Source organism: Helianthus annuus, chromosome 10 (assembly GCF_002127325.2).
Source record: "Helianthus annuus cultivar XRQ/B chromosome 10, HanXRQr2.0-SUNRISE, whole genome shotgun sequence".
Taxonomy (NCBI): Eukaryota; Viridiplantae; Streptophyta; class Magnoliopsida; order Asterales; family Asteraceae; genus Helianthus; species Helianthus annuus.
In genome coordinates, this window is record NC_035442.2 from 165,741,904 (window position 1) to 165,768,042 (window position 26,139).

Here is a 26,139-nt window from a genome sequence, read left to right on the forward strand (position 1 = left end):
ATGGTGTTGTGTTTCGGCAATATATCTTTAAAATCTCGTCATTTATGTGGTAGTAATCAGAAAAGATTTAATGTGTATGAAAGCAGGTGTTACGTGTTACCCATTATGATAACTCTAGAATTTAATAGCCCAAACAACCTTGCGATGTAACTATGTAGAACGCCATTCAACTTTTGAGAAACCATTATCCCATCCGTCAACAATATTGTTTCAACACCTTTCTTTTGCTTATAAATTTATTGATGTGGCTGATATCACTGACTTCACACTCACCACTTCCGCTGTTGTTGTCCACGTGTGTCTTAGTATTCTAACCATTTGTCGATTTGTCTAAGTGTGTATTACTTTATATCGTGGCCCATGTAGTCATATATTGATCATTACAACTGTTTATCGATTTTTCACTTTGTGAAGGTCAGTATAGCGGTATAGCCTAATGTAATGTTGATCACAATCGAAGTTAAAGGCGGATTGAAATCGACTAAGCGATTGTGACTATCTAACTTTGAAAAAAGAAAAAAAGCCATTGATCAGTGTCTAAAACAAAAGTTTATAAATCCGTCACGATAAGTATATGCCCGAAGTAACCACAACTTATGATCTATATCTAAAAGAAAATTTATAAATCCGTCATGTAAGTTTATGTCCAAAATGACATCGATCAAGCCGATGACCTATGACATAATAAATTTTCAATGTCTTCGAGTTTTCTTATACGAATATTAGAAAAACATTATGTCATTAAAAATAATATGTAACGACTTTTAAAATTTTTATATATATAATTCCATAGGACTATTTACAAATAGGGATGTGTAAATGGTACTGGTACTGAATTTATCGAACCCAAACATATTCGGTACTAATTTTCCCCGTTTTTGTTACCAGTATTTACCGATTTTACCCCCAACCCATTTTTAGGGATTGGTACCGAGCTCAACAACCGTACATACAAGTAGCAATACAAATACGGACCGCTTGTTCATCTTCTTCCTCCTATTTTCTCAGCACCTTCTCTCTCTGACTGATACGTCGTCGATGAAGTCAATTTCCAATCCCCTTTCAACCTCCTAACAATAATAATAAAAATCCCCAATTTCCTCTATACATCCACACCTCAACACACACACACACACACACAAACACTCAATTAGGGTTTCCCCGATCATGAAACCGTTCCATCCACCATCAACCACCACCGCCACTAACCGTACCACCACCAACAACCGCCAACGCCGTCGTCCTGAACTAACCCTACCACTACCTCACCGCGAACCTCATCTCGCCGTTCCTCTACCTCTCCCACCGTCCTCCGCCCCCCTTTCCACCTCAACTAACGCCAAACTCATCTCAAACCCTAAACAACAACAATTCAACCTATCGGAACTCGATCGGATTAACCGAATCGGCAGAGGCAGCGGCGGTACCGTCTACAAAGTCCTCCACATCCCTACCGGCCGGTTATTCGCCTTAAAAGTCATCTACGGCAACCACGAAGACGCCGTACGCCGTCAGATCTGCCGCGAAATCGAGATCCTCCGTGACGTTGATAACCTCAACGTCGTTAAATGTCACGATATGTTCGATCACGCCGGTGAGATCCAGGTGCTGCTGGAATACATGGATGAAGGTTCTCTAGAAGGTACACACATCACGGACGAAACTTCGTTGTCAGATCTAACTCGACAGATACTCTCCGGTATCTATTACCTTCATCGCCGGAAAATCGTTCACCGTGATATTAAACCGTCAAATCTGTTAATTAATTCAAAAAAACAAGTGAAAATCGCCGATTTCGGTGTTTCGAGAATATTAGCGCAAACGATGGATCCGTGTAACAGTTCTGTAGGTACGATTGCGTACATGAGTCCTGAAAGGATAAATACAGATCTGAATCACGGAATATACGACGGTTTCGCCGGAGATATTTGGAGTTTTGGTGTGAGCATTTTGGAGTTTTATTTAGGGCGGTTTCCGTTTGCTGTTGGTAGGCAAGGTGATTGGGCGAGTCTTATGTGTGCGATTTGTATGGCGAAACCGCCGGAAGCTCCGGCGACGGCGTCGCCGGAGTTTCGAGATTTTGTTTCGCGTTGTTTGCAACGAGATCCGGCACGGCGGTGGACGGCGGCGAAACTGTTACAGCATCCGTTTGTGAGTAATAATAATAATAATCAGGTGCATCCTACTCATCAGTTACTTCCTCCTCCTCCACGTTTTAATTCATCTTCATGATCCTTTTTTTTCTACTTGTTATTGTACTTTTGAATCTTAGAAAGAAGAAATAGAGAAACAAATATCTTTGTTGCTAATGAATTCGAATCATAACCTGTTTAGGGTTTTGTTTAAATGGAAATCTGTGTTTTGGTGCAATTTGAGTTGAATATTGGAAGATTAACATTATAATTGGTGATGCAAACAAATCGAACGAATACATCGTGTTCGCTTGTTAAGAAATAAATGTTTTCACGAAATGTTCATGAACACTTATAGAACAACATTTTGTGTTTGTGTTCGTTTGTTAAGTAAATGAACTTATTTGTGTTTGTTTGTGCTTGTTTGTTAATTTTAGGCAATGAACAAAAACGAACCTTGAACAAAAATGTGTACAAATTAGCTTTCATGAAACAAACAAACGTTCACGAACAGATAAATAATACACTGACACCTATCAAATATTTTATTTGTCAGAATTTTGAAGTATTTAAATAAAATATAAAACTAAAAACACTAATGAAGTATCGAACACAAACAAACACCTTATCAAACATTCACAAACATAAATGAACGAACGTGGATTATGTTCATGTTTGTTCATTTAACTAAACGAATTTTTTTAATAAAAGAACGAATACAAACGAACTTTCCGTATTCACGAACTGTTCGCCGAACGTTTGATTCATTTCTAGCCCTAATTATTGTTAGACTCGAGTTTTGGTTGCTTTATGATTGATATGGTAGGAAGGAATAAGGATTTAGATATACATAGTGTATGTGACTATGTGTGTGTTGGTGGTGTAATCGATGGGTGAGAAAGATGTTACTTTGCATCTTTCACATCCAATCTTTTTGAAGCACCCAATAATGATATAATAAAAAGCAACTCGATGCTTTATTTTGTCATTTTTGACTCATCATAATCATAGCTTATATATCAAAACATGCTTCATTTTATATAAATAGACTTCTTACATATATAAATAGTTTAGGAAAAAGCATGTATTTGGGAATCTTGATTGGGTAAATTGGTAAATTTGGAGCACTGTACTAAACCATTCAGATTGGGTATTCGGGAAAAGATTTTGGTTTGAGAACCTATAGAAGAATGTTGGAAATACGGAGTTCACGAGCCGAATCGAGCTGAGTTAGGACAAAACTCGGGCCCGGGTCGATTATAAATCGAGCTGGTTTGGATTTGAAACCGAGCTAGAAATCTAAGCTCGGGCTCGGCTTGGTTTTAAACCGACCTGGTTCGACTCAGCTTGGTTTGACTCGATTTTGAAAAGAAAATTTAATTCATGGCTCTCAAAATTCAATAGTCTAAAATATTATTCAATAATTAAAAACAATATATCCAAAATAAGCTTAACCTAATACAAGTTTAACAACACAAAATTTGTTCTTAATTTCAACGAAATACAATATAAGTTCATTAGCATGATAATCAACCTTTAAATGTGGTATAGATATCAAATTACACTCCTAATCACATGTAAATAATAATAAGTTTTTGTGATATATTATAATGTATATAAAATTAATATATATTAAAAGTAAAATAATCCGAGCAAAGCCGAGCCAGGCTGGTATGTGAGCCAAACCGAGCCAATCAGGCTTGTTACGAGCCGAGCCGAGCCAAGCTAGACTCACTTTCTAACCGAGCCGGCCCGGCTCACTTTCAAACTGAGCCACATCGAGCGAACTTTTTCGGAGCTAAATTCGAGCAAGCTCTGAGGCACGAGCTTTTTGGACAACCGTAGTTGGAAAGGGTTTGGAATTTGGTTACGTGTTTATCGGGTAAATTGGGAACACCATCGCAATTGAATAGGGTCATTCGGGTACTTATAGGTTGCAATGAAATGTCACTCGATGATTGGTTGGTTGAATTGGGTTCATCGGGTAGTTTTGGGCAGGGTCGTCTCCGAAAATCATAAGAAAAATTTTGGCCCTGTGCGAGATAAAAAAATTGGGTCCTATTCGAAAATCTCGATTTCATATAACTCATCAATCACTAAAATTTATGTGGATATAATTTAAATACTTATTTTTAGCTAAGTTTAGGAAATAATTTATTAATTAAAGGGAAAGATTCAGTTGACAAAATTAAGCATTAAATGTTATTAACAAAAAAATAAGCTAAGATAAAAAATTTGGAAACACTAGGATTAGAACCCGTAACCACTAGTACAAGGGCTCATTTATGTTATCTCTCGATTCAGTGCATATATATTCTATTTTATACAGCGTAAATTATATACAAAATTAAAAAGATTTGAACCCTTGGAGGGTTTGGGCCTTGTGTCGTCACCTTCCTGCACCATTGTGGGTGTCCCCTTTACCTTAAAGAGAACTCACAACAGTGGCATTCTTAGCTATTTGTGGCTGGTGTGGGAGTTCATTGTCGATGGTAGGAGGAGAAATTCATCGGTGTCCATGGAGATAGGGAGGAATTTGTGCGGTCCTAACAAGCAACATCGACATAAGAACATGATCACTATTGTGTCACTTTGGCAAATCAAATAGGGAAATCTTGATCTACTTATCAAGAAGAGTTGATTGATTTTGGCAAAACGTGTATGTTGTTTGTTTGGATATATTTTAAGCTAACAAATTTTATTGTAATATTGATTGATATAAATGAATTTCATAAACAATTTTTTTTATCCACCCCTTTTGATATAAAAAAACTATTGACATGAAATGGACCTCCGAGTCAACCGGGTATATATGCTTAAACTTCTAGAATGTCATCTTTTTAAATCATGTTTAAAAAGCATTTAATACCATGCACTCAAAAGTTATGTGTTAATAAAATATGATATTCTTCAAATATGTATTTGTTTATGAGGGCTTAGGTGGGTTGTGTAAAAAAATGTAAGGATTAAAGTTCAAACTTAGACATGAGTGATATGACACTTAAAGAGTAATTTTCATCCTGTAAGACCATGCGTAGTGGGCAAGATCTTCGGCGTTTTCCTCCAATCACGTCTGAAAACGCCCTCTCCCCACCCCCTCCGGTGTGATCCGGCGTTTTTCGCAACAAAACCCTTACCGGCGTGCTTTGAATCACGCCAAAAGGGCAAATTTTTTGGCCAACCAGATGAAGATAGCTGGAATTTGTGTCGGAATGGGACGAATTCGAGTCGGAATGGTTTTGTGGTTAGCCGGAATTGTTGCCGGAAAACCTGTATAAAAACGAAGAGGAAGATGGAATGCAGAAAAGGTTTTAAAAGTTTAGTTTTGACAACTTTGGTCCCTGTAGTTTAGATATGGTTTTAAATTTAACTTTTGAACTTTTGAATTTTGGTCCTTGTGGTTTAGATATGTAACGTTTTTTATTTAACTTTTGAAATTTTTTTAGAATGTAATGTTTTTTATTTAAATGAAATTTAATTAGTTTTAATTAAAAAATTTAATAATTGTGTAATGATTGACGGGACATTATTGGGCATTATCCCACTACGCCCTTTTTGTAAAAATGCCTAATAATGCCCCTTGCTGACTGGACTGCCACATGACGGAAAACGCCCAAAGGTAGGGGTATTATTCACTAAATCACTACGCATGGTCTAACAATTAAATTTGGTTTTATCAACTTTATATGGAATATACAGATAGATAATCATTGCATATCGATAAAATGTATATTATCATAGTAACAATCAACCATTTGAGTTTTGTGACATGGCTTTATTAGGTATGATGTATTTTATTTAAGTACAAGTTAGATGACTTGTCTGATATGTATTATTGAGAGTTTGATACAATCATATTTTAGGTATATCTCTGAAAAATGACATGTTTGGTGGTTCTAGTTTCAATTTTGTAACATTTTTGAAAAAATAACGCAAACTTTTATTAAAAAAAATTATGATGAGTTTATGTAAAATGACTATTTATCTTTTCCAAGTAACCATTTATGTAATTTACTCAAACTAAAAAAACATAAAATCTTAAACACAGCCCCTCACCCTGCCCTTCCTCATGTTTTTTTTGTAGGCCACGTCTCATTGTAGTAATTGAACAACTCAAGATTCAAGCTATTATGATTTTTTATATTGTTTTAAGATTTTAGAGTTGCTTGATCACTCATTTGATAACTTTTTATTTAGTTAAACATCTTTTTGATAATAACTCAATCGCTGAAAAGGACCAATCGTTTTGAAATTAGTTTCATGATACTAATCATGTGTTCCTTAATAAAGAAAACATAAATGTGGAACGACCTTAGTCATTGTTTGTCAAACTGTAACACGTTTTATTCTTTTCACTAATATTATAAAATATATTATGTTAATAAAATATGATTATTTTGGTTTTGTTCCAAACAAATACGCCATAAGAGTTTGTTCTCCCTCCTTGTCTCGGATGAATTTTGCTCATTGTTGCAAAGATATACGTGGAGTAAAAGTTGGGTTGCTCATCGAACAATGGACTAGGGATGGTATGGGTTGGAGACAGGTTGAGAAGGGATTTAATCAAGTTACGGTTCGGTTTGGTTTTATGGTAAAATCAAAATCGTAACCAAAATGTACGGTTTTCAGTTTTTTCGGTTTTATCAATGATTTGGTTCGGTTTTTGGAACGAATTACGTAAGATTCAAAAAATAAAAAAAATATAATCCAAAATTTAAGAATCTTTAATAGATGTTTACATTTATGTTAAAATATTTAACATTTTTAATTAATATTGTTCACATAAACCTTACTTTCTAATCTATTTTTATGTTTATTCAAAGTTTTTATTAAAGGATTTTCTTTTATTCTTTTATAATACGTTGCAAATCATTTAATGTTTATGTTAAATTTTGTTATTTCTTGTAAGCAATGGATAAATTATATCGAAAATAAATAAACATGTTAATGTTTTTATTATATATACTTAAATTTCAAGAATAAACTAATAATTCTTAAATCAATATATAACAAACATTAAAAAAATGATTTTTGGGTTATTCGGTTCGATTCGGTTTTCATAAATTGCAAAAGCGTAACTGAACCGTAAATTTTGGTTCGGTTTTGGTGCGGTTCTTTTTTTCGGTTTGGTTCAAATTAGTTTTTTCGGTTTCGATTCGATTTTCTGTTCATGCCCACCCATCACTCATTATTCACTACTACCTCAGCACCACATTACCACCATCTTTATCATTCACCTCCACCAGTCAACCTATGTTATACTCTTCATTCATCACTCACGTTTTTGTATCTTTTTCTTTTTTATATATTTTCCCCCTCTCCTGTATGTGCCACCTCAGCCCCCACAACCATCTCCCGCATGTGCATGTATAACATATGGCCTAAGACTATGAAGATCTTTAATGTCCCGACTTGTGAAATTGTTAGTTTCAATATAAGAAAGATTGGCAATTATGTTTGAGACGAATTGTGTGCTCATGTGGATTCTTAAGGGAATATGATGCATGAAAGCTCTACTATTTGGTTGTGCTCATTGGCAATTAAAATTTTAAGGTTGTGGAGTTATGGAATCTATTGTTTTATGTGCGGTCATTCACTATAGCACGAAAAAGAAAAGATGTGTTAGTTTCATGATTTTAGGAAGAAATTGAGGCCTTGTAGTTGAATTTACTTGTTGCTGATTTTAGTTTCATCAATGCTATTTTTAGTTTATTTGAATTTACTTAAGACCAAGTAGAAATAAGAATTAACATTAATGCAACCATACAAGTTATAAGGTGTGGAGTAGAGACATCAAACCCAATGGTCCAAGGGAATGAAACCCCCTTTCTATGAGAAGGTTCCAAGGGGTAGGCCCGTGATAAAAAGTTGCCTCAGATGTGAATCATTGACGAAAATTTGCATGGAAATTGATTATAAGTAGTAAGTTGTTGATCACTAGTAACTGAGATCAACATCAACTTGGTCCATAAATCGCAAGTGAGAGCAATGCCAGATGCGGGCGGTAATAAGAGCATCTCCAATGCTCTCAAACAAACCAGGTCGGGAATAGAATACAACAATCGGATACAAGGCTGCATTGGAGGAGATGAGATGGACAAGTCCGGCCCGTTCCAGCGGATACAACCAAATACAATGATCCCCCCCCCCCCCCCCAACACACACACCATTTTTTTTAAAATATATTTTAGTATAAAAGTGGGATGTGAGGTAGAGGTTTGGATTGGTTTAGCGTTGGATGAAAAATGCATTTTTTTAAAGTAAATATTTGGAATGATGGGGCGTGCTAAAGTGACGGTTCTGGATTTTGGATTTGCTCTAGCATTGGAGATGCTCTAACCAGTCGTCAATGGTAATTGGCCATGAGTAGCAACTTAGACGATCTACAGTGGTTGAGTTACCACTAACGGTTTTACTGCTTAATGCTTATGTAACCAAATAAATGTCAGCAAATATAACTACATATAACTACAGCAAATATAACTACATATAACTACCAACTGATACACTCTTTTAAGTTGTGATGGTTTCCTAATTAGACCATGTGTAGTGGTAAGTTGGTATAATGCTCCTACCATGGGGCATTATCCGACACGTGGCATCCTAGTCAGCGTTGGGGCATTATAGCAAAAGTGGCGTAGTGGGGCATTATGCCAATAACCCTCATTCAATCATTTGAAAAAAAAAATAAATAAATAAAGCAAACAGGCTAGTCAAACATTAGAGAAATCCCATTGGCCACATGCAAAAATAAAAAATAAAAAAATAAAGAAAGAAACTTTACACTTGTCAAAAAATGTCAGACTAAAGCAAGGTAAATGCCCCTTCAAGTCAAACATGTCAGACTAAAGCAATTGTTCTTGAGCGTTTTATATAAAACGCCATTCACAATTTTTTTCAAAAAATTTTAAAAATAACGCCCCATGTAATGGTGCGTTGGGCGTTTTCGGGCGTTTTTTTTTGAATTTTTTTTTAAAAAAACGCCCCACTACACATGATCTTATAAAGGGAAAGTCTTTGATCTATTTCTGGTACAAGTTTTTTAGAACATAAAACCAAATATCCGTTCTTGTTTATATTTAAATTATTTCCATATAAAAAGTAATCTTAACACGATTCAAGAAATATCCAACCTTTACGAATTACAAAACTTACACGCTCGAGCAATGGACTGTAACAATTGTTGAGGTGAACTAATATGTTGTTACGATTACAAAGCCAGGGCTTTTAGACGTTTGCGGTAGCCCACTACTAGAAAATTGCAAATTGCGAAAGGAAAGATATAAGCACAAGGTGGCTTATTTTAAAAACCCGAAGATTAAAATCGTGATAAGCACAAGGTGGCTTATTTTAAAAAAACCGAAGATTAAAACCGTGATATAACTTTACCATAATTACCATTCATTTAATAAACTCTAGGGTGGAGATACAATAGAAAGTTTATTTGTCTAGGAAGGTTAGGAAGTGATCTTGACCATCCATTTAGTTAATCAAGGGCTAAGATTAAATCAGGGAAATTGAAGGGAAAAAAAAGAGGCGCGTGAGTTTGTTTAGGGGCATTCTAGTCAATCCAAGCCAATAGTTTCTCTCTCCTCCAATTCCCCCTATTTTTTAAACGTTAATAACTCTTTCATACGGCATTATTTTTTTTATAAAAATTGCACCAAAAAAACGAGCATTTTTTATCTTTAAAACGAGTATACTATTGCTATATTTAAAAAAAAATTAAAACCCAGTTGCGTAAAACGCAATAGAAAAACCCACAGTTACGTAAAACTCAATGAAAAAAAAAACCTAAAAAATGACATTTTTCTAAAACGCAATGCACAAAAAACACAAAAAAATGACTTATTTGTAAAACGCAATGGCCAGAAAACACAAAGAAATGTCTTATTTGTAAAACGCAATAGCCTAAAAACACAAAAGAAATTGTGCTTTCTAAAACGTAATGGACTGAAAACACATAAAAATGTGTTTTACCTAAAATGCAATGCACAAAAAACACAAAAAAATGTCTTATTTCTAAAACGCAATGGCCAGAAAACACTTAAAATGACTGTTTTCTAAAACGCAAACGACTGAAAAAGCATAAAAATGTGTTTTACCTAAAACGCAATAACTAAAAACACTTCAAAAATGTGTTTTATCTAAAACGCAATAACTAAAAACACTTCAAAAATGTGTTTATCTAAAACGCAATAGCCAAAAAACACTAAAAAATGTCTTATTTCTAAAACGTAATGGCCTAAAAACACAAAAGAAATTGTATTTTCTAAAACGCAATGGACTGAAAACAAATAAAAATGTGTTTACCTAAAACGCAATGAACTAAAAACACTTCAAAAATGTGTTTTTTCTAAAACGCAATGGCTAGAAAACACATAAAACTCTCTTATTTCTAAAACGCAATGGACACTAGCTGACCTGTCTGTGAATCTGTCTCAACCAGGGAGTAGCAAATCAAAAAACTGTCTACGAATTACTGTCTTCGAAATGAGGCAATTTCTGGAAAATTAAATTTCTGATGCATTTTTAATAAAGCAATTTAATAAAAAAAAATTTCCGACAGATTCAAGAACGTCGTTCCGCAGAATATATGACTCATGCTCCTTTAGGTTCGTTAAATTCCGTGGGTGGAGTAGCTACCGAGATCAATGCAGTCAATTATGTGTCTCCTAGAAGTTGGTTAGCTACTTCTCATTTTGTTCTAGGATTCTTCTTCTTCGTAGGACATTTGTGGCACGCAGGAAGAGCTCGTGCAGCTGCAGTAGGATTTGAGAAGGAATTGATCGTGATTTTGAACCTGTTCTTTCCATGACCCCTCTGCCCCTTGGACCCCGCCAGGGGCTGCCGCCCCCGGACCCCCGCCAAGATCGTAAAACGCAATGAGTAAATCAAAAAGCCAAATAATAAAAATGAAATTAAAGAATTTCTTACATGGATCGAAGTCGGTTTCTTCAACGATTGACGAAATTTGAATGATTGAAACACTTATCAGAGATCGAATCAAACAAATCGAGTGATTATCTTCAAAATCACCAGAAAAAACGAGATTTTGTATGAAATTAAACTGGGTTTTTGTAACACCTCGAATTTTTGTGTCCAATGATGTGTTAACACGTGTCGTTTGATTACACGTGGCATCTATAATAAATAAAGGACTAAATTTGACGAACCTTGAAAGTATGTAAATTCGAGGGTTATAAATGTCAACAAAGGGTGAAATACTGTATAGTCACCCTAAATGATGCTCATACCTTCAAACGAATAAATCATAGATCGTACGGAAGCGAAACGCGGAAGAAAGTGAGGGATTACAAACCACAGGGGTTAACTGTGTCAACATGTTTAATTATACCTCTGAGTGACCCTTTAACATTCCCAAGATTTGTAACAGTATTATACGCTCACTAGAACATATTGTATAAATTCTGCGAAGTTCCGTTTTAAAACGAGAAAATTATGATCGAATTCATGTGAGAAGGGTTAAAAGCGTCAACAGTGAAAGTTAAGGCTTTTCGAATAATTAATAAATTAACCGGGGACTTAATAATGCGGGTAAATAACACGAGGTCCTTAGTTGTAATTAACCGAGGGCCAAACCGCAAAGTTACCCCTTCAAACCCGAAAGGTCAGGTAAATCATTACGAAAGATTTCGTTATTAATTACCAGATTCTGATAATCATTACAAAAGATTTAAAAATCCTGGAATTTTAACCTCTCGCGACCCGCGTAAAGGATTGGGTTAAGTTGAGGCGGGCCGCGAGCCACCTCTTAACCGCGTCTGATCTTTACATATCAGGCGGCCCACGTAAAAGCAGCATGGATTCTCCATGCGGGTCGCGTGGGACTCCCAGATGCAGAAACCTTGTATTCTTATGCCTTTTGAGCTTGTGAACGATCAAAACACCAATTAATGAAGCATGGGCACCCCCTACTCGACCCATAGCTCTATGGGACACCTGCCCATCATCCATACTCCTCTGTAGTGTGAGTTGTAATGATCTCATGGCAATTTGAACACTATAAATAAGCACATTTGGTTCATAACATTCACACAACTCAAAAACACTCAACTGATCATTCTAAGAAGCTCTCAAGCTTTCTTCTCTGCTCTCTAAGCAAGTTACAACTTCTGTAAGTCGTTCAAATCCATTTTGGTCTTATATTTCCATAGATTTAGCTTATAAACTCAACCGTCGTAACTAACGGTTGTCATAACGATAATTCACAAATGGTCCAGTGAATTGTCGGATCAAAAGTAGTTTTGAGTTGGTATTTATGTGGGTAATAAACCCCTAAAAGGGTTCCCTCTGATCACCACTCTAACTATGTCAAATGTTGAGTCAAACGTGCACTTAAAAAGTCAACAGGAGGTCATTTTGCCGTTTTATACATAATCTGTAATGTACATGTTATGAAACCTGATTTGATGTTCATAAAACATGATATTAAGCATATAAACTTGTTTGCGCTCGTTTGAATCGACCGTTTGCTATATGGACCCGGTTCGGGGCCGAATGTCGCAAAGTTTGACTTTTGCTTTGACTTCAGTTCTGACCCGTTTTAGTGAGGTATAGATATGCCTTAGGACTCTCTTAGGACCAGGTTACATGATGGTATAAACCTCTGTGATCGGTTCATGAGTTATCCGAGTCTTTTGCACATTTCCGTTAATCGCCTAAAAGTTGACCGTAACGCCATTTTGAAAATAAAACGAGTATTTCGGACACTTGAACGGACCAGAACCTTGATTATTAAATTATAAGCATGTCCTTAAAGTTTCACGTCAATCCGAGGTCTAGAATGAGAGTTATGCTAAATAGCGCAATTAAAGTAAACTTTTGTAATAAACGGCGCAATTAGCATAACGCCTATCTAAACCAAGATTTCGTCACCAAAACTTTTACCCACTGTATTAAAATAATATTTTGGGAATTGTAAAGATTTTTAATAATTTTTACCTCGCTCATAACCTGCGGTTATGGCTACGGTTCGGTAAATACCGAATATGCCCTTTTCGGCCAAAACTTGAGTTCTACAAGGTCTTTTGACCCGATTCTAGTTGCTACCGATTTTAAATAATAAATAAAGTATTTTAGACTTTATAAACTGTTCGGGAAACTCAGATTTCCTGTAGAACTCGAAAAGCTCTTTAAAAGTCTTTAAAATGACCGGAAACCCCCTACGGGGCATAATATTAACTTAAACTCGTTACGGGCATCACAGAAGGTATCCTACTGATACCACAACCTCTTTAAGGCATATTGACTTAGGAAATAGGTGTAAGACTCTCATGGTTAACCGTTTCGCCTATTGCGCGCACGGTTCGGCTTATGAAACTAGTTTTCATAATTTAGCCGATACGGGTCAAATTATATTATTTGAACCCCAAAATCCAGAGCGTGAACCATAAACCCATATAAAACAAGTCTCTGAACTTGTTGGGTCAGAATCACACTCCATTCTCGGTTTTCGCCTTTTCGCGCGAGTAAACCGTATTCACGTATCGGAACCAACCGGTCTAGGCTACGGCCATTATAAAGACTCGTTAGGATTCTAAGAGGTTAATTAAAACCTTCGTTCCAGATTAGGAGCCCAGTAAAAGCTATCGGTGATTTAATCAAATTAAGAAAATATACTTGCAAAGGTAAATACTTTAACTTATTTCCCCTATACGGGCTTGGGTTACGGTATGATAATACCGCTTGATTGAGCATTATATTTTTCCATCGCTTAGGTGGTTAATTAAATAATATGATCGGCTCATTTAAACAGTTTTGTTTCTTAAAAGCCTTTGGGGGGTTTAATGACCGTTGTCCCGGATATCCTTGGCATCATTCTACGAAATGGCCACGACCATCGACATCCCGGTGTAGGCGTACACCCGGTATATATTGTCGACATTAAATTAAAAGACGTAGCCGTTGGTTTTTATACTACGGTTTTACGCAATGTGGTGTGTCTATAAATCTTTAACCCGGCACGACCCGGGCTACTGAACGCATAAAAGAACATGTAAAACGTTCACAAGATTATTATGATTTTCCCAAGTTATAAAAGAGTTTGTGCCTTGTGCATTCAAATCAATTCTTAACTAACATTTTCAAATGTGTCAGTTGAACGTATTTACCAGTGTAAACTGACGTATTTTCCCCAAAAGATTAAGTGCAGGTACTATACGAAATGGGCTGGTAATAGCTTCCTAGGCATCACGACCAGTCTCGCAAACTCGATGCCGTATCTGAATGAACAATATTTTATTATTATTTTGATCCGCTGTGGATACATTCGACTTCTGTAATACATTTGATATTATCACCAGAGGTTGAAGTATATATTTATCTTTAAAGCTTCCGCTGTGCATTCATATAATTGTGTGGTTTGACTATATTGTTGCCAACATCGTCACGGTAATCCCCCACCGGGCCCACCGGTGATACACGTGGAAATCGGGGTGTGACAGGTTGGTATCAGAGCCAACATTGAGTGAATTAAACACTATCCTAATGTGCTTAATCTCAATGACACAATTGCACATACTTGAGTCTAGACAAGAACTTAGGACAAATTCGAATTGTTATTCCAATTTTGTCTTTTTCTTTTATTATTGGTATTTAAAGTTTTATAAAGCAGAAAAAATGCCACCTGTTATATTCCGAGGAAGAGGAAGGGGAAGAAGAGGCAGAGGAGATATCGTGACACATCACGATCATGAAGCTGGACCGTCAGGTACAAGACCTCCTTCAATGACAAGGAGCGAAGAACCACAAAGACGAAGAGATCTTTACGAACCTGCGAGGCATTCCACCTCGCACAGCTCGACGCCATCATACCGGCACTCATTCGGGCCAAACTCAGAGAATGATCCCAACAACCCACAACTTTCCTTCATACCTCTACAACGTTCGGTATCGCACCGAAATTACGACGACCCTACTCCATACTTCATAGGTCAGTTTAATCCGGCTGACTACATACAGGAACCTTCAGGCTTTGTTCCATTAGGGCCACAAGATCACTTCTCCGAAGACCATATGGATGAAGATACTGATCCAACTGAACCTGCTCGTGGTACGCCCACGCATCCGATAGAAGTCTCTGATGGGTCATCCTTTCATGGCACACCCTATCAGGGACCAGATAGTTTCCAAGCGTTGTTCGACCGACATGAGTGGTACTACACGCCACCTCAACAGACATCTCAACAACCGCGACATCCACAGGATCCCTCTGAGGATTCACGCTTTGTGGCAGTTACGCCACCACCTCCGCCACCGGCGCAACCAGTAATGCCTGATCCGCCAAGGCGTAGGAGGACAAATGCTCGTATGTCCACACGAGGAGGAGGAGGTATCCACTTCAGCACCCCTCGACACTCTAGTAGTAGCCACTATCCGCCACTACAAGAAGAAGGACCTTCAAGTCCTATACAGGAGGCGAACTCCGCACCAGCTGCACCAAATTCGCCACCATTTGGGTATGACCAACCCATACCTGCTTATACGGGTCCAACGGCTTACAACCCGTTCGAACCGTCACAAGCACAATACAACTACAATTATGAGCGCGACCCGTATGTGGTGTCGGCTAGATATAATGCGCGCTACCCCGACGGAGCTCATGGGAACATGGGACCACCGGACTACTCAGCTCATGGGTATCCAATACCTCCCAGACCCCCAGTTCCGCAACAAGCGCCACAACCACATTTCTCTCCTCCTGAACAGGAAGAGATACTCCATCGACTAGATCGTGTGGAAAGAGAGTTCGAGGAAGAGAAAAAGAGCCACCGAGGATTTCTCAAAGGCTTGGCGAACCTACTAAAGGGCAAAAAGAAGAAACGTGACCACTAGCCCTTAATAGTTGTACTAATGTAATTTCTACTTTGAAATAAGTCCCTGCGTGGACACTTATCATATTTCAGTCCCTACGTGGACTTATCTTTTAGTCCTTGCATGGACACTTATCTTATGTTAGTCCCTGCGTGGACTTGTCACTTATTTTAAACCTCTATGGAGGTATGTACTATTTGAAAGACCCATTTAGGGCAATATGTAATTGTATTTGAGATTATGGAATGTATTTTATGAGTTTTGTTTTAATATGTATGAAATAAATCAAAACCATTCCTTTTATATTGATCTGCCTAAATAAGAAATCTTACAAGTGAAACCTAGCCTGGTGCCTTTTAAAAGATCCGGCCAAGATGGTAGGACTTAATTAAAAGATTCAGATTCCCTGTTAACCGCTGCAAGCATGTTAACGATCATGGCAGATGTGATTCGTTAAAATCATGCGCGTCATTCTTATACAATAATCCTTTAAGGATTTCAAAGCCCAACTAAATGGTTTATAAATCATGGGTTAAATCACCTATGCAGGTGATCAATCGTATTAAAACATCCATTAGTGATGTAGTGCCTACGGGCCAATCTTATTAAAACATCCATTAGTGATGTAGTGCCTACGGGCATAGGTGGTGGTCTATGACTCTCTATCAGAAAGAGATAAAAGAACTACAGTTCAAATCTCTATGCCTTTGATTCTCTGAAATCTCGACTAATGTTATAAAACATCCTCGTGATTAGGCTTTACGCCGCCAATATTATTGTTATAGTTAAAATAGGATGTATTCAAATCCTAAGATTTAATGAGTAATAAGTTAACCAAATATGGTCACTATTACCATGGTTGACAAATTGTCATAAAAGAAAATTGTATAATAATCTCCTGAATAAAATTTTGTTATCTTCTGTAGCAGATTCAAGTTACAATGGCGGATCCCAATGGAGAGAATAGCCATACAAATGAAGATGACTACGACAATGCGCCAGTGCATCTGACAGGCGCGCAGCTAAAGGCTCTGATTGACAATGCTGTTCAGGCAGCTCTTGATCGTCAATATACTGAGTCCCAAGGCAGAACCGTATCAAAACCACCCTCTAAACCAAAGACACACTCCAAACCACCCTCTCAACCCAAGAAAGATGACGACAACCACTCGTCCACCGAGAACAGCGTTCATCGCGATAGGGAATATACTGATGCATCCAATGCTAAGGGTTGCACCTACAAATACTTTGTATCTTGTAAGCCCCGGGAATTTACAGGGGAGAAAGGTGCTGTTGATTGTATCACCTGGCTAGATGAAATGGACACTATTGTGGACATCCGCGGGTGTGCAGAGAGGGATGTGGTGAAGTATGTGTCCCAGTCATTTAAGGGCGAGGCCCTGGCATGGTGGAGAGCGTTGGTGCAGGCATCAGGTAAGTCTGTTTTATACAAGATAACATGGGAGGAATTTATTGCTCTCATTAAGGTAAACTACTGCCCTCAGCATGAGGTTGAGAAGATCGAGGCTGACTTTGTGTCACTGGTGATGACGAACCTGGACTGCCAGGCTTATTTGACGAGCTTCAATACGATGTCTCGCCTGGTTCCGTACCTTGTGACACCAGAGTCTAGAAGAATCGCTCGTTTCATTGGGGGCTTGGAGCCTGCGATAAAGGCGAGTGTAAAGGCCTCCCGGCCGACGACCTTCAGGTCAGTTACTGACCTCTCCTTGTCTCTCACTTTAGACGCGGTCCGTCTGAGGACCCTAAGGAGCAAGGAGGCTGAGAAGAGGAAACGTGAGGATGATACCTCACGAAGGACAGGGAAGAAGCACCGTGGAAACGGTGAAGGCAAAAGAGGGTCGGAGGCGAAGAAAGATGGGCAAGCTGGTGAAAGGCCCAACTGCAAAATCTGCAAGAAACCCCACTCTGGGAAGTGCAGGTTTGCATCGAATTCACAGTCACAACCAAAGACTCTTTCCTGTGGATTGTGCAAGTCCAAGGATCATAAGACTGTGGAATGCAAGAAGATCAAGGATGCAACCTGCTATGGTTGCAACGAAAAGGGGCATATCAAGAGTAACTGCCCTAAGAACGCCAGGAAGGCGGAGGAGACAAAGAAGACTAATGCTAGAGTCTTCCGCATGGATGCAAAGGAGGCAGTACAGAACGACAATGTGCTTACAGGTACTTTTCTCGTAAATAATATATTTGCAAGAGTACTTTTCGATTCTGGCGCTGATAAGTCCTTTGTAGACCAAACGTTTTGTAAACTATTGAACATGCCGATCAAAACCCTAGATATGAAATACGAGGTAGAGTTAGCAGACGGCACGATAGAAACCGTCTCCACTGTTCTAGAAGGATGTGAAATGTCCATTAAGAACCATTCTTTTCCTCTATCTCTACTTCCCTTCAAACTAGCGGGTTTCGACATAGTCCTAGGCATGGACTGGTTATCCCGTAATCAGGCCCAAATCATTTGCGGCAAGAGGCATATAGTGCTAAAGACTCCGAGTGGTGAATCGCTTACCATTCGAGGAGACACGCAGTACGGGTTACCCGAGGACGTATCTATGCTCAAGGCTTCAAGGTGTTTGAACAGAGGCTGCGTAATTTACATGGCTCAGGTGATAGTAGAAGAACCTAAGCCGAAGATCGAGGATCTTCCTGTCATTTCTGAATACCCCGAGGTTTTTCCTGAAGAACTACCTGGTTTGCCACCAGATAGACAAGTGGAGTTCAGAATAGACATCATTCCTGGAGCAGCTCCGATAGCAAGAGCACCTTACCGGCTAGCTCCAACGGAAATGAAAGAACTGAGGACCCAGTTGGATGAACTGCTGGCGAAGGGTTTTATCAGACCTAGTTCATCTCCCTGGGGAGCACCAGTCCTATTTGTAAAGAAGAAGGACGGATCGATGCGGTTGTGCATCGACTATCGAGAGCTAAATAAAGTTACCATAAAGAATAGGTATCCTTTGCCGAGGATCGATGATCTATTCGATCAGCTGCAAGGAGCAAGCTATTTCTCGAAGATCGACTTGAGGTCGGGCTATCATCAGCTAAGGGTCAGAGATGAGGATGTACATAAGACAGCATTTAGGACTCGCTATGGTCATTACGAGTTCCTAGTGATGCCTTTTGGGCTCACAAATGCACCGGCTGCGTTCATGGATCTCATGAATCGCGTCTGCAAGCCGTATTTGGATAAATTTGTCATAGTCTTCATCGACGATATCCTTATATATTCCAAGAACCAAGCTGAACACGAGAAGCACCTCCGTTGCATTCTCGAATTACTACAGCGTGAGAAACTCTACGCCAAATTCTCGAAATGTGAATTCTGGCTACGAGAGGTTCAGTTTTTAGGTCACGTTGTGAGTGAGCGTGGTATCCAAGTGGATCCCGCTAAGGTAGAGGCGGTCATGAACTGGCGAGAGCCAAAGACGCCTACCGAAATCCGTAGTTTCCTGGGGTTAGCAGGGTACTACAGGAGGTTTATTGAGAATTTTTCGAGGATTGCTGCGCCCTTGACCTCATTGACCAAGAAGAAGGAAAAGTTTATTTGGGGCCCAAAGCAGCAAGAGTCCTTCGAAATATTGAAGCAAAAGCTAAGCAACGCACCTGTGCTGACATTACCGGAAGGTACAGATGAATTCGTAGTTTACTGCGATGCATCACACACGGGCATGGGGTGTGTGCTTATGCAGAAGGGCAAGGTGATTGCCTATGCTTCAAGGCAATTAAAGGTGCACGAAAAGAATTACACCACCCATGATTTGGAGTTGGGTGCCGTTGTATTTGCACTAAAATTGTGGAGGCATTACCTTTATGGTATTAAATTTGTGATTTATTCTGATCACAAAAGCCTCCAGCACCTGTTCAACCAGAAGGAGTTGAACATGAGGCAGCGCCGTTGGATGGAAACCTTGAATGACTATGATTGCGAGATCAGGTACCATCCCGGCAAAGCGAATGTGGTCGCTGATGCCTTAAGCAGGAAAGAAAGGGTAAAACCTATACGAATCAATGCCAAGAGCATTGAGGTCAAGAACAATTTAATTGAAAGGATTTTAGCTGCACAGCGAGAGGCTGTGTTGGAAGCTAATTATCCTAATGAAAAGTTAGGAGTAACTGAGGAGCAGTTGACTCTTAGCAAGGATGGAATCCTTAGACTGAACGGACGTATATGGGTTCCGATTTATGGAGGACTACGAGATGTTATCCTCCAGGAAGCCCATAGTTCCAAATATTCTGTCCATCCTGGTGCAGATAAAATGTACCAAGACTTAAAGGCAAACTATTGGTGGATAGGCTTGAAAAAGTCTGTGGCCGCCCACGTAGCAAAGTGCTTGACTTGTGCTCAAGTCAAAGCCGAGCACCAAAAGCTGTCTGGCTTGCTACAACAGCCTGAACTTCCCGAGTGGAAGTGGGAATGCGTAACTATGGACTTCATAACCAAGTTACCCAAAACCAGGAAAGGAAACGATACAATATGGGTCATAGTCGATAGGCTGACTAAATCAGCTCATTTTCTACCCATCAAGGAGACGTATAGCTCCGATATGTTAGCCCAACTTTATGTTGATAAGATTGTAGCCTTACACGGCATACCTGTGTCTATTATCTCCGACCGGGATACTAGATACACGTCTCACTTCTGGAAGAGTTTCCAGCAATCTCTGGGCACGCGTTTGAACTTCAGTACGGCTTACCATCCACAGACAGACGGTCAAAGTGAGCGTACTATACAGACGTTAGAAGACATGCTTCGTGCATGTGCGATCGATTTAGGTGGTAACTGGGATAAGAATCTACCCCTAATCGAATTCTCCTACAATAATAGCTACCATACCAGCATAAAGGCTGCGCCTTTCGAGGCATTATACGGTAGGAAATGTAGATCGCCTGTTTGTTGGGCGGAAGTAGGAGAGGTCCAATTATCGGGACCAGAGATAGTTTTCCAGACGACGGACAAGATTGTCCAGATTCGGGAACGTCTCAAGGCTGCCCGTGACAGGCAGAAAAGCTACGCCGATCCAAAACGTAAGGATCTTCACTTCGAAGTAGGTGAGAAGGTGTTGCTTAAAGTATCGCCCTGGAAGGGGGTGATGCGTTTCGGCAAGAAGGGCAAGCTGAGTCCGAGGTACATAGGACCTTTTGAGGTCATTGAACGGGTCGGGTCAGTTGCCTATAAGTTGAACTTGCCTGAAGAACTCAATGGAATTCACAACGTATTCCACATCTGCAATCTCAAAAAGTGCTTCGCCGATGAATCATTGGTGATTCCACACACAGATGTGCATATAGATGAGAGCTTAAAGTTTGTAGAAAAACCTTTGTCGATTGAAGATCGACAGGTGAAGAAGCTTCGAAGAAAGCACGTACCGATTGTAAAAGTCAAATGGGATGCTCGTAGAGGTCCCGAATATACGTGGGAAGTCGAAGACACAATGAAAGAAAAATACCCCTATTTATTTGAGTAAATCTCGGGTCGAGATTTATTTTAAGGGGGTGAGGATGTAACACCTCGAATTTTTGTGTCCAATGATGTGTTAACACATGTCGTTTGATTACACGTGGCATCTATAATAAATAAAGGACTAAATTTGACGAACCTTGAAAGTATGTAAATTCGAGGGTTATAAATGTTAACAAAGGGTGAAATACTGTATAGTCACCCTAAATGATGCTCATACCTTCAAACGAATAAATCATAGATCGTACGGAAGCGAAACGCGGAAGAAAGTGAGGGATTACAAACCACAGGGGTTAACTGTGTCAACATGTTTAATTATACCTCTGAGTGACCCTTTAACATTCCCAAGATTTGTAACAGTATTATACGCTCACTAGAACATATTGTATAAATTCCGCGAAGTTCCGTTTTAAAACGAGAAAATTATGATCGAATTCATGTGAGAAGGGTTAAAAGCGTCAACAGTGAAAGTTAAGGCTTTTCGAATAATTAATAAATTAACCGGGGATTTAATAATGCGGGTAAATAACACGAGGTCCTTAGTTGTAATTAACCGAGGGCCAAACCGCAAAGTTACCCCTTCAAACCCGAAAGGTCAGGTAAATCATTACGAAAGATTTCGTTATTAATTACCAGATTCTGATAATCATTACAAAAGATTTAAAAATCCTGGAATTTTAACCTCTCGCGACCCGCGTAAAGGATTGGGTTAAGTTGAGGCGGGCCGCGAGCCACCTCTTAACCGCGTCTGATCTTTACATATCAGGCGGCCCGCGTAAAAGCAGCATGGATTCTCCATGCGGGTCGCGTGGGACTCCCAGATGCAGAAACCTTGTATTCTTATGCCTTTTGAGCTTGTGAACGATCAAAACACCAATTAATGAAGCATGGGCACCCCCTACTCGACCCATAGCTCTATGGGACACCTGCCCATCATCCATACTCCTCTGTAATGTGAGTTGTAATGATCTCATGGCAATTTGAACACTATAAATAAGCACATTTGGTTCATAACATTCACACAACTCAAAAACACTCAACTGATCATTCTAAGAAGCTCTCAAGCTTTCTTCTCTGCTCTCTAAGCAAGTTACAACTTCTGTAAGTCGTTCAAATCCATTTTGGACTTATATTTCCATAGATTTAGCTTATAAACTCAACCGTCGTAACTAACGGTTGTCATAACGATAATTCACAAATGGTCCAGTGAATTGTCGGATCAAAAGTAGTTTTGAGTTGGTATTTATGTGGGTAATAAACCCCTAAAAGGGTTCCCTCTGATCACCACTCTAACTATGTCAAATGTTGAGTCAAACGTGCACTTAAAAAGTCAACAGGAGGTCATTTTGCCGTTTTATACATAATCTGTAATGTACATGTTATGAAACCTGATTTGATGTTCATAAAACATGATATTAAGCATATAAACTTGTTTGCGCTCGTTTGAATCGACCGTTTGCTATATGGACCTGGTTCGGGGCCGAATGTCGCAAAGTTTGACTTTTGCTTTGACTTCAGTTCTGACCCGTTTTCGTGAGGTATAGATATGCCTTAGGACTCTCTTAGGACCAGGTTACATGATGGTATAAACCTCTGTGATCGGTTCATGAGTTATCCGAGTCTTTTGCACATTTCCGTTAATCGCCTAAAAGTTGACCGTAACGCCATTTTGAAAATGAAACGAGTATTTCGGACACGTGAACGGACCAGAACCTTGCTTATTAAATTATAAGCATGTCCTTAAAGTTTCACGTCAATCCGAGGTCTAGAATGAGAGTTATGCTAAATAGCGCAATTAAAGTAAACTTTTGTAATAAACGGCGCAATTAGCATAACGCCTATCTAAACCAAGATTTCGTCACCAAAACTTTTACCCACTGTATTAAAATAATATTTTGGGAATTGTAAAGATTTTTAATAATTTTTACCTCGCTCATAACCTGCGGTTATGGCTACGGTTCGGTAAATACCGAATATGCCCTTTTCGGCCAAAACTTGAGTTCTACAAGGTCTTTTGACCCGATTCCAGTTGCTACCGATTTTAAATAATAAATAAAGTATTTTAGACTTTATAAACTGTTCGGGAAACTCAGATTTCCTGTAGAACTCGAAAAGCTCTTTAAAAGTCTTTAAAATGACCGGAAACCCCCTACGGGGCATAATATTAACTTAAACTCGTTACGGGCATCACGGAAGGTATCCTACTGATACCACAACCTCTTTAAGGCATATTGACTTAGGAAATAGGCGTAAGACTCTCATGGTTAACCGTTTCGCCTATTGCGCGCACGGTTCGGCTTATGAAACTAGTTTTCATAATTTAGCCGATACGGGTCAAATTATATTATTTGAACCCCAAAATCCAGAGCGTGAACCATAAACCCATATAAAACAAGTCTCTGAACTTGTTGGGTCAGAATCACACTCCATTCTCGGTTTTCGCCTTTTCGCGTGAGTAAACCGTATTCACGTATCGGAACCAACCGGTCTAGGCTACGGCCATTATAAAGACTCGTTAGGATTCTAAGAAGTTAATTAAAACCTTCGTTCCAGATTAGGAGCCCAGTAAAAGCTATCGGTGATTTAATCAAATTAAGGAAATATACTTGCAAAGGTAAATACTTTAACTTATTTCCCCTATACGGGCGTGGGTTACGGTATGATAATACTGCTTGATTGAGCATTATATTTTTCCATCGCTTAGGTGGTTAATTAAATAATATGATCGGCTCATTTAAACAGTTTTGTTTCTTAAAAGCCTTTGGGGGTTTAATGACCGTTGTCCCGGATATCCTTGGCATCATTCTACGAAATGGCCACGACCATCGACATCCCGGTGTAGGCGTACACCCGGTATATATTGTCGACATTAAATTAAAAGACGTAGCCATTGGTTTTTATACTACGGTTTTACGCAATGTGGTGTGTCTATAAATCTTTAACCCGGCACGACCCGGGCTACTGAACACATAAAAGAACATGTAAAACGTTCACAAGATTATTATGATTTTCCCAAGTTATAAAAGAGTTTGTGCCTTGTGCATTCAAATCAATTCTTAACTAACATTTTCAAATGTGTCAGTTGAACGTATTTACCAGTGTAAACTGACGTATTTTCCCCAAAAGATTAAGTGCAGGTACTATACGAAATGGGCTGGTAATAGCTTCCTAGGCATCACGAATAGTCTCGCAAACTCGATGCCGTATCTGAATGAACAATATTTTATTATTATTTTGATCCGCTGTGGATACATTCGACTTCTGTAATACATTTGATATTATCACCAGAGGTTGAAGTATATATTTATCTTTAAAGCTTCCGCTGTGCATTCATATAATTGTGTGGTTTGACTATATTGTTGCCAACATCGTCACGGTAATCCCCCACCGGGCCCACCGGTGATACACGTGGAAATCGGGGTGTGACAGTTTTCTTCAAAAAAGCTGAAGAACACGTTGATCGGGTGTTTGAATCATTGATTGGTGACGAAAATCGCACTATAATGTAGTGATTATTGAGATAGAAAGTGAAGAAATGGTTGAAGATGGTGGGTTTTGAAAATGGTGGGTTTTGATGTTACCGGAAAGAAGAAGGAAGAAGAAAATGATATGATTGACTAAAATAACCTTCTTCTTTATTTTAAATTTTGTCACATGTCATAATCTTATTGCTTCCTACACTTCCAAGCCAAAATAAACTTACTATTTGATCTTTTCTCATAAACTCTATGTATAAACAAATCATAATTAATGTTACTAGGTGCATTTTAATCTCATAATATTTCACCCATGTAACTAAACCTTCTTTACCTAAACTTTAATCTTATACATGTCGATTAATTTTTTCCTTAAGACTATACGGTGTGGTGGTGTGGAGGCCTCAACCACGCCGGAACACCATCCCGAGCTCAACGTTGTTGATGGCATGGGAGAGGGGGCGAGAGTTTTTCCATTGGCGTGGTGGAGCTGATAACAATTACGTGGGTAATGGTGATTGGTTGTATATGTTTTATTTTTAGTTTAACGTATTTGTTTTATTTTTATATATATAAAAGAGTATGCTATGTGTCACACCACACCACTCTTCCACGCCCTATCCCATCCCGCGCCTTTTGGCTCCCCGCCACTTTTCTTACATGTGCTGACGTGGCTGTCACGTAGCCTTTTATGCCCTCCACACCAGTGGCGGACCCAAGATTTTTTTCCACTGGGGTCCATTTTTTCGGTGTTAAGATTTTTCACAACTAAAAGTTAGAATTTTCAGGTCGTTCATTTGGGTTGGGTCAAGGAACATAGCAAAATATAGCATCAAAATAACAATATATGACCATTTCTTATTAGAGAATAGGATAGCCCATATTCACATACCACATATTGTTGTAATGTGGTCACTACATGTAAGACAATTTTATAAATTTTTTTGCAAACGTATAAACTTGTTCTTTTTATTTTTAAGTTTTTTACATCCATATGATTTATAATTAAACACGAAAATGAAGAACCATTTAATAGACATGCAATCAGCCAAACACTACATTATCAAATAGTAGTGATTAACAAGTTGCTTGGATGTGTTAAGTAAAATGGCACATCATCGACTTAATTAGTTGCACTCTAAAACAAAGAACTACCTAAACATCACCATTACTTAAAATTACTTCAAATTTTTGTAATTTTTTTTTGTGAAGG

The 26,139-nt window shown here is 38.7% G+C and overlaps 1 protein-coding gene across 1 annotated transcript; it reads left to right on the plus strand.

Moving 5' to 3' along the window:
- Positions 1–952: 952 nt before the first annotated feature.
- Positions 953–2,370, plus strand: LOC110886398 (mitogen-activated protein kinase kinase 5). Its single transcript, XM_022134183.2, has one exon. It carries the CDS (start codon positions 1,168–1,170, stop codon positions 2,230–2,232), a length of 1,065 nt encoding a protein of 354 aa, XP_021989875.1. The 5' UTR covers positions 953–1,167; the 3' UTR covers positions 2,233–2,370.
- Positions 2,371–26,139: the final 23,769 nt, after the last annotated feature.